This window comes from Lepeophtheirus salmonis, chromosome 9 (assembly GCF_016086655.4).
Source record: "Lepeophtheirus salmonis chromosome 9, UVic_Lsal_1.4, whole genome shotgun sequence".
In the NCBI taxonomy this organism is placed as follows: Eukaryota; Metazoa; Arthropoda; class Copepoda; order Siphonostomatoida; family Caligidae; genus Lepeophtheirus; species Lepeophtheirus salmonis.
The window spans coordinates 7598993-7614188 of NC_052139.2; the positions used below are offsets into that span (position 1 = coordinate 7598993).

The following is a 15196-nucleotide window of genomic DNA, read 5'->3' on the forward strand; positions in this document are numbered from 1 at the left end:
GTGCTTTAAAATTTTCATTAGTTCTTATGTTTCTTTTTGTATGTTTTCTTCATTTTCAATAAGAAAATTTATAATCAAACATTTTTTTTTGTTTTTTTCATAATCAAGTGGCAATGCCTCCATAATATAGAAATTACAATTTTTTAATCATTCTTCTCTCAAGCAATTGATTACAGATGAAAAATTGTTTTTTTACAGGGATGCACCAATTAACTTTTGGTGAGGCCTTAACCCTTCTGCACATGGGTATGGTTTGATAAGCACTTAATTTGAGGATTACCAATGAAAGAAATGTTTCGGTTCTCAACAATTATAAGTTAACGGATAACAGTGGTTTCCATTGGAGCTACTCGGAGCCTTCGTGCTATACCACTGCGAGAAATTAAATCAATAAAACATTTGGTTGATTTTTTTTTTTTTTAAATATACAGGGGTGTCCAAAAGTCTCATAGATTCGGTGGGCAAAATTTTGCCGGTAAAGTATATGACCTTTGATCTGATTGGTTGTTTTGCGATCTGAGTTCAATCCCTCTCTTCTGATATAAAAAGAGGATCATTAAAGGTAAAGGGTGATTCAAAACGAGCAGTTTTTGGATTGTAGAAATAAAACACATAAAATATTATATTATGGTCAAAACTTTATTATGAACCGAAAAAACAATCCTTTACAATTATTTCTAGAAAATAATCTCCTTCATATGTTGGCCGCAACTGGCCTTTAAATGGTCCATTCTTTCGCGCCAATTTTCGATGACGCGGTCGAGCAATGTGACCGGAATCTCACGAATAACTCGCTCAATATTTGCTTCCAATGCTTCAATCGTCGCTGGTTTATCCACATAGACTTTTGCTTTATGTAACCCCAAAGAAAAAAGTCCAAAGGTGTTATATCACACGATCTTGGTGCCCAATTCACCGGGCCAAAACGTGAAATTAATTGCTCACCAAAATGATGTCCCAATAAGTCCATTGTTACGCTCGCTGTGTGGCAAGTGGCACCGTCTTGTTGTAACCAAATATCGTGGAGACTATATTGATTGACCAATATTGTTGAGAGCGGTGGCGAATCGATTCTTCACGATCTTGGGCTACACTCTCAGCTACAGCCGCAATATTTTCTACGCTGCGAGCTGTACGTGGCTTACCAGACGACGGGACATCCCAGCAAGTTGCTGCCCCTTCAAATTTTTCGATTATTCTGCGAATTGTGGATTCTGAAGTTCGATTATGTGGACCATAAGTTGGGCGTAATTTGCGAAAAACTTCTTTCACAGAACGCTGATTTTCATAGTACAATTGAACAATTTGTACACGTTGTTGTGGCGTATATCTTTCCATGAAGAATTGTAAAACGATACTGTGTAAAACTGACGTATGAATTTGACAGAACTCGCGCGCGCCTGTCAAAAAATCCCTACTGGAAAAAATCGCTCGTTTTGAATCACCCTTTATTTTTATTAGTCAAGATGCATCATCTAAGAAAAGCCGTAAGTAGTCTTTATCGTGGTGGCAAATCATCCCTTCAAATTTATCAGATTTTAAGACCTTCAATCAGTCTCAGTTCTGTTAAATATAACGTTAAAAGATTCGAGAGACTAATACCGTTGATGATAACCCAAGAAGTGGACGCCCAAGGTCCGTTTGAACCCGAATAACGCCCAGAAAATTAAATTAAAAATATACAGAAGCCCCAACAGATCAATGAAAAAATGACTAAGTAGATCAACGTGTCAAGAACTTCGATGAATCGAATCAACCATAAGGACCTAGAGATGGTTTCTTTGAAGTTTAGTTACGGTCAGAGTTTCACAAAGATGCGCAGATGAAACGGAGGATTTAAAGAAGTAAAATGTTATTAGAACTTTACACGCGGAGAGGAAATATTGTCTTTTCGGATGAGAAGAAATGGGACCTGGATCAAAAATTCAACCATCAAAACGACCAAATCTTAGCCTCATCATCAAAAGATGTATCCTTAAACCAAAGAACAATTCTGGAACGAGTTAATAGTCGATCCCTTTTGGTTTGGGCAAGTAAAGTAGATAAGCTTCCTTTGGTTTTTATTCCGGAAGGCCTCCGTATAAAGACGAGTGACTACATTTCAATGTTTTGGAGCCTGTTTACTTCCATAGTTTAAAGCCAATTTATCTAAAACGATTAAGGTGACCTTTGAGCAAGATGGAGCTCCAATACATACCAGCCTTCAATGCCAAGACTGACTTAAATCAAATATTCCTTTGGGAACATTCAAATTATCCATTTATGATGTTCCTATATTTTTATATAATTACTATGATACAACATTATGTGTCAAAAAATTATTAAAGATATATTGACTAAAAATGATTTTTGGTTAATTCATTACTTAATTGAAGATTTAATATACATGGTTATTAGTCGGAGTTTAACAGTAATTTTGTTAATTATAATTGACAAACACCATCGTCTATGAACGTTGCATTCATGACATTTATAGCTTTTGTTGCTAGTGAAGGAACGATATAACTACATGTTACTTCCTCAAATGATTGAATCCGCGAATAAGGAGCCACGAATGAATGAGGGCTTACTTTAATAAAAATTCCTTAGGTTAATCATATACTTTCTTTTTGAATCATTAATTTAACTATCAGACTTATGACTAAATAGAACTCAAATTAAATCTATGTTGCCGATGAGGAGGGACTTTTATCACTCCTCACAAGTACTTATAAAATAAAATATAAATTACTATTTGACACGAAGAAACTAGTTTCAGATACTTAATTAAGGCGTCAATAACTACTGCAATTATTTTATATAATTTATATTCGAAATTTGAAATAAGGAAAGTAAATATGTACTGTTATTTTTGGTTTTTTTCTAATTAAAGATTGTTTGTATTCGAGAAATTTTCCACTTTTATAACCTTCCTCTGTTGTTGATTTTTTAGTCACACTAATGACATTTGTGATCATTCATTAATCCATTCTTATTTTGTAGTTTTTTTTCATAGGGAAGTTTTGTACATATCCAACAATATTGGAAGATAATTTGCCTCGTGGTAAACGTTTCTTAAGTAGAATATGAGAACAGAACTAGGGTTCACCTAATTCTTATATAAGAGTCTACTCCTATGATTATTTTTCTTATCCCAGTTTATTGATTTGGATCCAAATAATAAAATCACTATAGACAGAGAACAATCAACAACAATACAATATCTCTTGACAAGTGTATTTAGAAATATATATTTTTTTTAATTTTATCAGTTTATAAAGATCTAGGCTACAAATGATCCGAACATCAGGTGTGTTATAATTATTAAAAAGGTAATTTTAAGCCATCAAACTAACCAGATATCAAACAAAGTCTAAAGATATGGATGCAACCAAATCATTCAACATTTGAAAAATGAGTAACCGGAGACTCTTAACATCAAAAAAATATATAGTCATTTGCTAACTTTGATTTGTTGGTTTGTATTATCTGAAAAGATTACCAATACTTTCAATAGCAATCTTACAAATAACATTATGATTATGATTTAGAATTTACACATAATAATTGATGGAGATAAAAAATGGAATGTCAGGAGAAGTAACAATTGTTAAAACATATTACTCATATTTGTATATACCTAAGTAATGAATGATATTATAAACCATATTAATCCACGAGAACGTTTAATTTAACAAATAATTAATAAATGATAATAGTCTGCTTATTAATAAATTAAATAAATACAAATAATGTGTCTAACAAGGAATAATGTTCTTAGATTTTTTGAAAAAAAAAAAGAAGCATAAATGAAAAGCAACCATTATTTTTATAAAAAATACTGGCCAAACACAGACTGTATTTCAAAAAAAAATAATTCTTAAACATTTTTAAATTATCAATATTATTCCAAATAAGTGATAATTATTACTATATAGATATAAAGAATACTCCATTCAAATTCAGTTTCATCCAGAAACAAATAAAAAGTTATATTAACGATTTAAATAAAAAAAAAACGTTTTTACGGTTTATAGATCAATAACGAGATATAAAACAAAAAAAGGATGGAAAATCACAAGCGATAAAAGCATCTTGTGCAACGATGAGATGATAGGGAGCGCAGAAAATGCGATATTACACTAACTTTTTAGCCTCAAAAAAGCTCTTAAGATGTCTCATCTGCCAAGTTCCCATGATGATAAGAATAAAGGTTTGTCCAAGGGACCACCACAAAACACGTTGATTCGTGCTCTCGCTAGTTTGACGAAAGCGTTCCTCCCGATACTAAAAGTAAAAAATAAAAAAATATTCTAGTAATAACAATTGAGAGACAATGGAGTAACAACTGTTGAAATAGTACGTGTATTGATTGCTAGACACAAGTGAGCCCTGAATTTGCCTACCCGTTGATAATTTTGTTCCTTGGTGATTTGATCCACTTGATCAAGGAGTTGCCGGACGCGGAGTTGTAATTCTGAAAGTTTTTCCTTTTGTGCAACTCCTGCGTAGTCAATGGCATGATCTCCTACTTGAATGTCTAAATGCACTCTCAACTGTGTTCCAGAGAACCATTTCGTGGAGTTTGTGTAGAGACAGATGACGTGTTCTCCGGGGGCGTGAGAGGTGAAGATCCATCTTCCCTCACTGCTGTACACCTTCGACAAAATTATCTTATCGTCAGGATCTCGAATTTCCACATGCATACCAATGCCTGGAGATGAAGGAGCGAACCCGTTCGTGCGGGGGTCGTAGAGTTGAACCTTGTAATTCCCTAGAGATTCCATTACTCATTAAAACTCTGTCCGGAAGGACATACAACACTCAATTCACGCTCTTACCTGTCACCATGGTCTGATCCGGAATCTCCTCGATAAAACATTTTCTTTCCGTCTCCCCAATGTGGAAATAAAGACCTGATGAATACGGAAAGACAACGAAGAGGACTCCGAAAACGATACCGTATTGCCACCTCATCCTTCAACACCTTCGAACCTTTTATTAATGACACACAAGTAGTAAAGGGGGGGGGCAAACAAAAAAAAAGAAATGAGAAAAGGAAAAGAGAACAAATCCAATAAGAATAGAAGAGGAATTTTTTTTTTCCAGTAGCTAAAGGTCCTTTTATGTAGCTAGCTCATCATAAGTCATAATCAATTCTCACTTATTCATTCTAAATCCAATTGATATTAAAGATTTATTTATATTTTGAACTGGATTCATTTTATGGCGGAGGAAAGAGGGGATGATTGGGAATGATCCAAGATTCCAAAGAAGTTCCAAAGTGTCTTGGTCACGCGTTGGCCAAAAAATGCCACGAATCCTTACTACATGACGTCATCATAACATTTCAAATGTTTTGAATCCGCTAATCTGTCAACGCATACAGTACCAAAATCAATCTACCGACTAACCAGTACTCATTTTGTTAAAATATATCAAGGACAACATCAAAAGTTGTCCTTGGATATACAATTCCATTTATTACAGATATTGTATGTTATAATAATGACATACATAGTTATTTTTTTAGCTTTGAAAAGCTTAGTATTTAAAGAGCATTCTCGATATAAAAATTTATATAGAGATATTAAGCATGTTTTTGTTAGTGTTACGTATATTTTTCTTTACAACAAACTCATTTATATTTCAGAGATCAATAATATAATCATATTAAGCAATAGTTATTTTATATATATATATATATAAATAATAAATAATCATAAACAAACTTATGAAACCAAGATGATGGCATCCTATATGTATCACTTATACAAAAATTAATTACTTTTCCATACGCTATACTTGGTACTTATCCTCCAACACAGTATTTTCATTTTTAATGGGCAATTCATTCAACATTTCTGTAGACATTCTATTTATCACAAAAATTGATGTCTATATTAATAAAGAAAAGTTTGTTTTTCGGTATTTATGTATGAAAAATAGTAACCGAGTACATTCTATGCTCCACGATATATATCACAAACATGTGGGAACATGCTAATTCCCAGTTTTTTCATCCATGATACTTTTCTTAGATGATGTATTCGACAAAATAGTCATGAAAATATCGAATCGATATATCCGCTGTTATTATTTTGTATAATTTTTTTAGATCTGGAGTTTACATCGAGGTGGAAATAAGGGATTCCAAAAATAATTAACAACATGGATGCATTTAAATGACGATTGACTGTTTTACGCTCAATGTTTTATGGATATATATTATTATAGGGATTAATTTTGGATTAGACGTGCAATTTGTGATACTATTAAATTTAAAACTATATATACAAAAATCTACTATTTTGTTAAATCAGCTGTTCCAGAGTAAGACCTTGAGTACGTGGATGTGACGTTATTTGTTTTGTTTATACTTTAAGTTTATTATTATGTTTTGTAATTATAATTTTTATTGAGGTTTGGGTATATTTTCATTTTGTGCAAAATATTTGGATTACGAGAATATAAGTGAGGGTGTAGGATGTTGGAAGTGATTATTGGAGTCTTGATCGTGCTTTTATCTATAGCTATCTACATTAAGAGTAAAAGAAAAGAAAATAATGAAGTTAATGAAGGAGGTGCCCGAAGAACAGGAGGAGGAAGAGGGGGCCGAGGACTTGCTCGAATGCGCCGTGGAGTGACTTCCAACACTCTGGAGGAAGATGAAGAGGAGGCTAATGAAGAAGAGTCTTTGCTTGAAGAGGCAGGGATGAAGCTTCCTGATGGAAAAATTGGAAAAAAAAAGATGGAAAAGCTTCAAATGAAGGCGGAGAAGAAACTGGCTCGTGAAGCAGAGGAGAGGGAACGGGAGGAGCGGAAGAAGCAGAGAGACAAGGAATTGGAAGAGTCTGATGCAAGGAGGGAGCTTGAGAGACAAAAGGAGCAACAGCTGGAGAAGGAAGACGAAGAAAGAAAAGAAGCTATTCGTCAAAAGGAACACGAGGAGTACCTCAAACTAAAAGAGGCTTTTGTGGTAGATCAAGAAGGTTTCGATGAGAAAGATGGGGAAGACGATAAAGAAAATCAATTGGCTCAATTTATACAATATATTAAGGATACTAAAATGGTTCTTCTAGAGGATCTCGCCTCACATTTTAAAATGAAGGCTCATGATACCATTGATAGAGTTCAGAAATTACAAGAGGATGGAACGCTGACCGGTGTCATTGACGATAGAGGCAAATTTATATACGTGTCACCAGATGAATTAGAGGGAATAGCCAAGTTCATTCGTCAAAGAGGTCGTGTGTCCATCACAGACATAGCAGAAAATAGTCATAAACTTATTAAAATGAATCCGGTTGTTACTACCTCATGATAAAGAATATAAAGTTTTTATTTTTGTACTCAATTCATTCCCAAGTTAATGATTTAGGGTAAGATATTTCACATACATTCAAACATAAAATTTGTTGACGTTAAAAGATACAAGTATAATTATTATAATATATAAATTTGAAAATATATATAAATGAATGTATATAGCATTCAACACTAAGCTACATTTTTATATCTAAAATACATAAAGTTTCCACGAATGGAGAGTCCTACAAACAATTTACTAACTTCTTCAAGACCTCTTTGCTCGTGATCGGGTCACCCTTTTAATAGGACTTTCTTTCGTCTTCTTATCATTCTCCCTGTAATATAAGATGGATATTTAAGAGTTTATTAACAAACAGTAAAAATTAAACAAACTTACTCAGTATTCTTAAGTTTTCGTCCTTTTTAAGGGGGAGAAGATTCAGTAGTTTCTGTTGCTTTTGTCTGTACATTTCTTTTCCGTCTCCCTTTAGGATTGATTTCCACGTTCTCCTTATTCGTGAGAGAAGATTCCAAGTTATCATCATCTTTCTTTTTTCTACCCCTTCTCTTTGTACTACTCTGTTGAGGTTCCGATTCATCGTTAGCTGTATTTGTAGACTTGGCTCGAGTCTTTGGGGTATTCGTGTTTGTTGGTTCTTCTTCTTCTTCCTGAACTTTTTTGCCACGTCTTGTTCTTCTCGGTTTAGTGGGAGGAGGAGAGGGTTCCTTTTTTGTATCGACAACTACTTCGGTTTCAGATAATTTATGTGCCCTTCCTCTAGTTCTTAAAGGTTTGCCCACTTCAATAGGGGATTTTTGCAAAATATTGCTCTCATTGTTTTCTGATTCGGACAATTCAACTCGTGTTTTCCTTGTAACACGTGTGATAGGTGCTGTCTCGGTGCTGTTACTCTCATTTTGCTTATTTCTAGATGATCTTTTACGAGTCAAGGCAACCTTTTCTGATTTATCAGTAGGTGGTTTATCTGAATCGGATAAAGTTGTTTGGGTACCTCTATTAGACCGCTCATCTGGTGACAGGACATCTGATTTGCTTTCATTTCCGTAAGAAGATGATTCTACCGATGAATTACTTTCTTTCGAGTCACTTTCTAATACAGTCGATTTTTTGTTATTTCTCCTACTCCTCGTTACTTTTTCGACCGCTGTATTATCGACATCTATGTTGGAAGATGAATCTACCGATGAATTGCGTTCTTTCGAGTCACTTTCTGATACAGTCGGTTTTTTGTTAGTTCCCCTACTCCTTGTCACTTTTTCGGCTGTTGTATTATCTACATCTATGTTGGAAGATGATTCTACCGATGAATTGCGTTCTTTCGAGTCATTTTCTAATACAGTCGTTTTTTTATTATTTCTCATACTCCTCGTCACTTTTTTGATCGGTGTATTATCTACATCATTGTTGGAAGATTTCGGTTTTCTTCCTCTAGTTTTTGGAGGCTGGGAGGATTGGACATCAGAGCCATCGTCTTTAGTGAGCACCTTTTTACTTCTAGTTGATCTCTTTGTCGTTGATATCTCTTCAACTTCTTCTGACACTGACTCATTTATCTTCTTTTGGGTTAATTCTTCTTTTTCAACATCTTTAGACTCAAGAAGGCGTTTTCTGCCTCTAGTTGATAATTTCGGAGCAGGGCTTACATTACCTAATGCATCATTGTTGGAGCGACTTCTTGAAATGCTAGGAGATTTTTCACTTTCAGATTTATTACTTCCTCTGGTAGACCGTTTAATAGATTGTTCTTCAACCACTGTATCTTCTTTTTTAGCCACCCTAGATCTTGCAGTGCGTTTGTTCGGTAATATCTTTACAGAAATTGACGATTCACTAGAAGCACCGTCCTGATTTTCTTTGTTAAGTAAGCTCTTTGGCATTACTAATGAAGCATTAGAATTCTCAGGACTATTAAGAATACTTTCCAAGGTACTTTCGGTCATTACTTCACCAAACTTTTCAGGAGTTGTAAATAATTCTTTCACTCCAGTTAAATTATCATAAGAGGATATGGGACTTTCGTTAACTTTTTTCCTATACTTCATACCTTTGTTTTTATAATCTTTCATATTTTTTCTTTTTTTGGGAGTTGATATCAGATTACTGTATTCCTCACTAACATCAATATGACCAATACTGTGTCTTTTTCTATGAGAAATTTCATTATATCTTTGAACATCGATGTTGTTCAAACTAACCCGTTTACCAGGTTTAGACCTAGAAGGTTTCAATATTCTTCCATCGATATGAATGGATTCTGCAAGTAAAGGAGAGACAAGTACTTGAATGGGAATTTTAGGCGTTTTTACTGAATCAAAATCGAAGAAAGAAGAATTTTGAAGTCCACCCAGAGATTCTCTAAGTGATTTATTTAGACGTTGGCTGAAATTCATTGACGCAACTCCACTAGAAGGAGAGTTTGCTGGAGTTTTTGAGGAAGAAGGAATTGAAATACCCTCCAAAGAAGCATTAATAAAAACTGATGGAGAGTGTAATACTCTATTCGACATCAGACTTTTTTCCGATACTAATGGTGTAGAATTTTGTAAATAGTATTTAGACCGAGAAATATTTACTTTAGATGAAGACAAACAAATGTTCTTTTGCTTTTTAAATTCAAGACTGTTCATATTAGAACACGATTTTGAACGCTTAAATTTAGTAGTATTTGGAACAAATGAACTACGTCGACCAGTCGAATGTGATTTCCGCGGTCTTCCTTGTAGAGAAGACGGAGTCTTAATTTTCTGAGACTTCGTAGGAATACCAAAATTTTTAGTAATATTCGAAGCAGATGAATTACGTGGTGTAGCAGAAGGTGTCTTACTTGTCCTTCCTCGTTTAGAAGAGGATGGAGTTTTACTATCCTGAGACTTTGTTGGGCTAATTGTATTTCTAGAAACATTTGAAGCAGACAAACTACGAGGTGTAGCAGAAGGCGTCTTACTTGACCTTCTTCGTTTAGAAGAGGATGGAGTTTTACTATCCTGAGACTTTGTTGGGCTAATTGTATTTCTAGAAACATTCGAAGCAGATAAACTACGTGGTGTAGCAGAAGGTGTCTTACTTGTCCTTCCTCGTTTTGAGGAGGAAGGAGTTTTACTATCCTGAGATTTTGTTGGGCTATTTGTATTTCTAGAAACATTCGAAGCAGATAAACTACGTGGTCTAGCAGAAGGCGTCTTACTTGTCCTTCCTCGTTTAGAAGAGGATGGAGTTTTAATATTCTGAGACTTTGTTGGGCTAATTGAATTTCTAGATATATTCGAAGCAGAGGAACTACGTGGAGTAGCGGAAGGTGTCCTACTTAGCTTTACTCGTTTTGAGGATGAAGGAGTTTTACTATCCTGAGACTTTGTTGGGCTAATTGTATTTCTAGAAACATTTGAAGCAGACAAACTACGAGGTGTAGCAGAAGGCGTCTTACTTGACCTTCTTCGTTTAGAAGACGATGGAGTTTTACTATTCTGAGACTTTGTTGGGCTAATAGAATTTCTAGAAACATTCGAAACAGATGAACTACGTGGAGTAGTGGAAGGTGTCTTAATTGGCCTTCCCCGTTTAGAAGAAGATGGAGTATTTATGGCATAGGACTTTTTTTGGGGTAGTTGAATTTTTATCACTTTCTACAGAAGATGAACCACGTGGGCTAGTTAAAGGTATGGTCCTCGGTCTACCTCGCTTTGAACTAGATGGGGTACTCACGCTATCAACTTTCATCGAAGTAGGAGATTGATATAATAGGAATTTCTTCACAGTTTTACAGGGTGATTTTATTCTTTGCGCTACATAGTTCTGAAGTCGATCAATTTCAAAGGATGTTGAAGACTTTGAATTCGATTGAGATCGAGCACGGCGTTTACTTGTTAATTTTTGTGACATTGAAGAAACAGATTTAGATCTAACCCGTGTGAAATTAAGTTTTTTTACTACTTTTTCTAGGAGAATCAGATGATTTTTCATTTCTCAACTTCTTAACTACGGAAGAAGGTGATTTTGATTTTGTGAAACTTCTAGATGGTGAAGATACGATATCTTCCTCTACTCTACTTGTAGATGATTGCGAAACAAGTTTAAGAGACTTCCTTCCTTTTTTCAAAGATTTAGACGGGCTTGAAATGATGCGTAAATTACTATGAGATCCTCTTCTATGTATCACAATATCTTCTGGAGATTCAGCATGCCGATATTTAGACGCTTTGATTGATGTCTATAAAATTAAATGATAAATAATGACTGAATTATTATTTATAAATATAATTTAGGGGAACATTAGATATAATAGATATATGTCAATTATAGAACAGCTGAAAGTAAATATTACCTTTTTAGTAAGATAGCTCTTCTTGGTTCTTTTCTTTTTCCCAATTTGCATTCTAGCTTTTTCAAGAGCTAATCGAGATTCCCTAGCGACTTTGGTTGCTTTTGGTGTTTTACCTACATTTTTTTTGAGTACATCAGCCCAAGATGTTGCAGAAGATTTTTTACCGGATTTAGTCAATTTTTCTGTTGTTTTAATTACTTTACTGGAAATTTTTCTTGGAGTTTTAGCAATAACTTTTTTGGGTGTTTTTGATGTAGTTTTCTTGGGTGTCGCTTTTTTGGGTGTTTTAGGTGTCCTTTTCTTGGGTGTTTTAAGTGTCGCTTTCTTAGGTGTTTTTAATGTCGTTTTCTTAGGTGTTTTTAATGCAATTTTTTTGGGGGTCTTAGGTAAAGGCTTTTTAGCACCCCTAGGTGTCTTGGCAGCTGATGCACCATAAAAATTAGAAGGTTTTTTGCTTAAAGTTAAAGACTTTTTCCGAGGCGTCTTTTCGGGAGTTTTTTTACGTGTTGCAACAGTGTCCTTGCTATATTTTGATTTCTTTTGAGGAGAAGGCGCCGGGGAAGTGATGAAGTTTTCAACATCACTTTTTTTTTCCTCATTGGAAGTTCGAGGAGAAGTTCTGAATCCAGAGGACTCTTTTACTAAGGGCGTATCATTATCATGGCGTACTAAAACTCCTACAGGCTCCTCATTCGTCTCTAAAATGGAATCCTAAAAAGAGTACAGCATTACACCTTGTCCTATATTCCGAATGAGCAACTCACGTGTTGTGGAGTGGCGGCCACTTTTCTACGGAATCTTCTTTTCATATGTGAGAGCGGCGTCCCAGGAACAACATCAGGCAAGGCCCCTTTCTTGATCGGCGTAGATGGAGGAAGGGACTTGTCGATGTATTCCGGACTAATCATTGGACCGAAGGAGACACGCTTCCGAGGCTCCGAGGCCCCTGCTCCAGGAGATCCAGAGGAATGATCGGCAGGATATTCGAATCGAAAGGATCGATCACTGATCTCAAAGACGTCCTTGTGCTTGAGCAGAACAGCACCCTCAATAACACGAGTCCCGTTCACGCGAACACCATTTCTTCCCAAGGACTCGATATAAACCTGTGCAACACATTCAGTAAGAATCCCACTAATAACACTATTTGCCCCTGAGCCTTACCTTGGAGTCCTCGGCCACACTCACTCGAGCGTGTTGTGCGGACACATCCGCCAGCTGGATACGAATGTCACAATCCTCATGTCGACCAATGAGACACTCCTTATTCCACAGAGGGAAGATGGATCCATCACAACCAGACTTCTTAATCACCACAATCCGACCGAAGAGTGGAACCGCGTACTCAATCATCTTGATCAAGAGTCACGACTCGCGCTCAAATCCTAATAATAAATTTCCCTCCTGAATTTTCAATCTTCTCTTTCTTCTTCTTTTTCTTCTTCTTGATTCTCCTTTTCGCTTTCTTTCTTCTTTTCCCTCCTCTCTCTCTCTCTAGCTCTCTAGCTCAAGCTGTTACGATAACTCCCAAGCTAAGTTGCCGAATAGGATAGCCTATATAGGTGACTCAAGTCAACGGTTTATTACTTGTACTTAATTTCCACACTATTTAAATATTAACAATGTTCCAACTTCGTATATTTTAAATTAAATTCTTTATCACAACTATAAATCATGTCTCAATAATCCAATTTTCAAATTTAAAGACACTTTCACCCAAAAAGCACTAAGTAAGAAACTAAGGCATAGGAATAATAATTAGAGAAGGGTTGGGGGGAAAAAAGCCCGCGCAATTACTCCAATAAAATGCTAACCAACTCAAATATGTAGCTGGTGTAGTGTACTGTAGTATACAGACTGTATAAGTGTATACTAAATATAGTTTGTATATATTTATGTAGGTTGTTTTAGAAACCTATCTCAGTAACGCTACTACATTTTGAAGTTAGTAGCCAATAGAAACCCGATATCATTTAGCTCAATTATATTAATAACGAGCAAAGCTATATTTATCTTGGCGTCTATACGCTTCCATCGTCAGGCAAAAGCTGGGATCCCCCAGGTTGTGTCTACTATCTAGAGCCCCGAAGTTTTTATCGACTCGAGATAGCGTCAGCTCTTTTTTGGGATATTTATATGATATAATAATCTACTAAAAAAAAGTTATCTAGATTTTCAAAGGTTGTGTATATAAATATACGGGAGCATACACCATTTGACGTGATCTTACGCGATAATAGCTTCCTCAAGCAATCTACACTTGTCTATGGCATTTTATGTATACAAGTTTAAACTCGTAGCTTGTTTTAACGAACAAAAAGCAGTTTTCTTTTGTTCTTACATAAAACTAAGCGTTACATTATTGTAGCGCTTGTTTTATGTTTAGTTAAGCTTCTTTTCCCTTTCTCCATATGCCGATGTTGATGTAGTATTCAGCATACTCATGTAATAGTAAAATAGTATACACATTGTATCCCCTTACAATGAAAATGGTCTAAAGTCATATTATTGATGTATATTCATCTATAATCTATTTATATTCACATAATATTGCACTTTTATCAACTTATTAGCAAAAAATTCTCGGGGAAAACCCCAAACCCCCAATTATCACTGACCAACTCCCTGGATAGATTATAAAACGCAACCACTGAGTATACAAAAATTATTTGGCCTTAAAAGCTATGTACCAATGATTGATTAGACTAGGCAATAACATTTTTGTCAACTGGCTAAAAATGCATTAATTATTGTTATATTTAAACGGTAGAACACGAAAAGGGGCATTAAAATATTCAACCAAATTAGGCTTAGCCTTTCAAGCCTTAAATATAAATCACGTTTTTAGAGTATACTTAAAAAAAGACATATTTCGAGGTTAGCTAATTAAGAAAATTAAATGTAATAAACATTGATAAAGAACATTCCAGGATTTAAAAAATAAGTTATTTATTACCCTATCTTGATTACAGTTCCTAAAATATGTATCTCATCATATAAAATCATTTTGAAACTAATATTTTTTCAATTGCTTTATAAATTAGCTAGAGCCAAGGTAACTTTTATTTCAATTTACCTGGGCTAGAGCTAGAGCAAAGTTAATACTACGCCTTAAATAGATTTCCCCTCAAAAATATCGATTTTAATTGATTTTTTTTTTTTTTTTGTTTTTCAGTTTACTTTTAAATTTTCTTATAGAATATTTAAAAATAAGCACTGTAAGGTTGAGTGAAAAAGTAATGAAATAAAATATAATTAAATCAGTTATTTGAGTAATTCATTAATATTTTAGAGGCAAATAGATCACCCTTAACTTAAATGTGTTTCATATCAAATGTATTTGATTTGTATTTATTACAGCTTTATTTAATCTAATCAACTTTCTTATGCTTAATTTCGGTACTTTTTGACAGAACCTTAAATAAACATTTGCTTCCGAATAAAAACTTTTATTTTACTATCTATATATAATCTTTGATTTTTGTATGAATTTTATAGGAATTGTATTCAAGATAACTTAATAATAATTTATTTTTTAGAGTTGGAATTTTTTTATCAATTGT

The 15196-nt window shown here is 34.4% G+C and overlaps 4 protein-coding genes across 4 annotated transcripts; 1 reads left to right on the top strand and 3 right to left on the bottom strand.

Annotated features, from left to right (window-relative positions):
- Positions 1-3805: 3805 nt before the first annotated feature.
- On the bottom strand, positions 3806-5035 carry eca (transmembrane p24 trafficking protein eclair). Its single transcript, XM_040719435.2, has 3 exons — positions 4821-5035; positions 4386-4753; positions 3806-4266 (listed from the first exon to the last, which is right to left on the bottom strand). The coding sequence occupies exons 1-3, from the start codon at positions 4954-4956 to the stop codon at positions 4117-4119; spliced, it is 654 nt and encodes a 217-aa protein (XP_040575369.1). The 5' UTR covers positions 4957-5035; the 3' UTR covers positions 3806-4116.
- Positions 5036-6315: 1280 nt separating this feature from the next.
- Positions 6316-7483, top strand: Ddrgk1 (DDRGK domain containing 1). Its single transcript, XM_040719777.2, has one exon. It carries the CDS (start codon positions 6467-6469, stop codon positions 7301-7303), a length of 837 nt encoding a protein of 278 aa, XP_040575711.1. The 5' UTR covers positions 6316-6466; the 3' UTR covers positions 7304-7483.
- LOC121124357 (uncharacterized) lies at positions 7304-11191 on the bottom strand. Its single transcript, XM_071891161.1, has 3 exons — positions 11015-11191; positions 7688-10935; positions 7304-7625 (listed from the first exon to the last, which is right to left on the bottom strand). The coding sequence occupies exons 1-2, from the start codon at positions 11189-11191 to the stop codon at positions 7714-7716; spliced, it is 3399 nt and encodes a 1132-aa protein (XP_071747262.1). The 3' UTR covers positions 7304-7625; positions 7688-7713.
- LOC121124613 (uncharacterized) lies at positions 11081-13736 on the bottom strand. The gene is made up of 4 exons (XM_040719776.2): positions 12798-13736; positions 12398-12739; positions 11634-12344; positions 11081-11519 (listed from the first exon to the last, which is right to left on the bottom strand). The coding sequence occupies exons 1-4, from the start codon at positions 12984-12986 to the stop codon at positions 11226-11228; spliced, it is 1536 nt and encodes a 511-aa protein (XP_040575710.1). The 5' UTR covers positions 12987-13736; the 3' UTR covers positions 11081-11225.
- Between the last annotated feature and the right edge of the window lie 1460 nt (positions 13737-15196).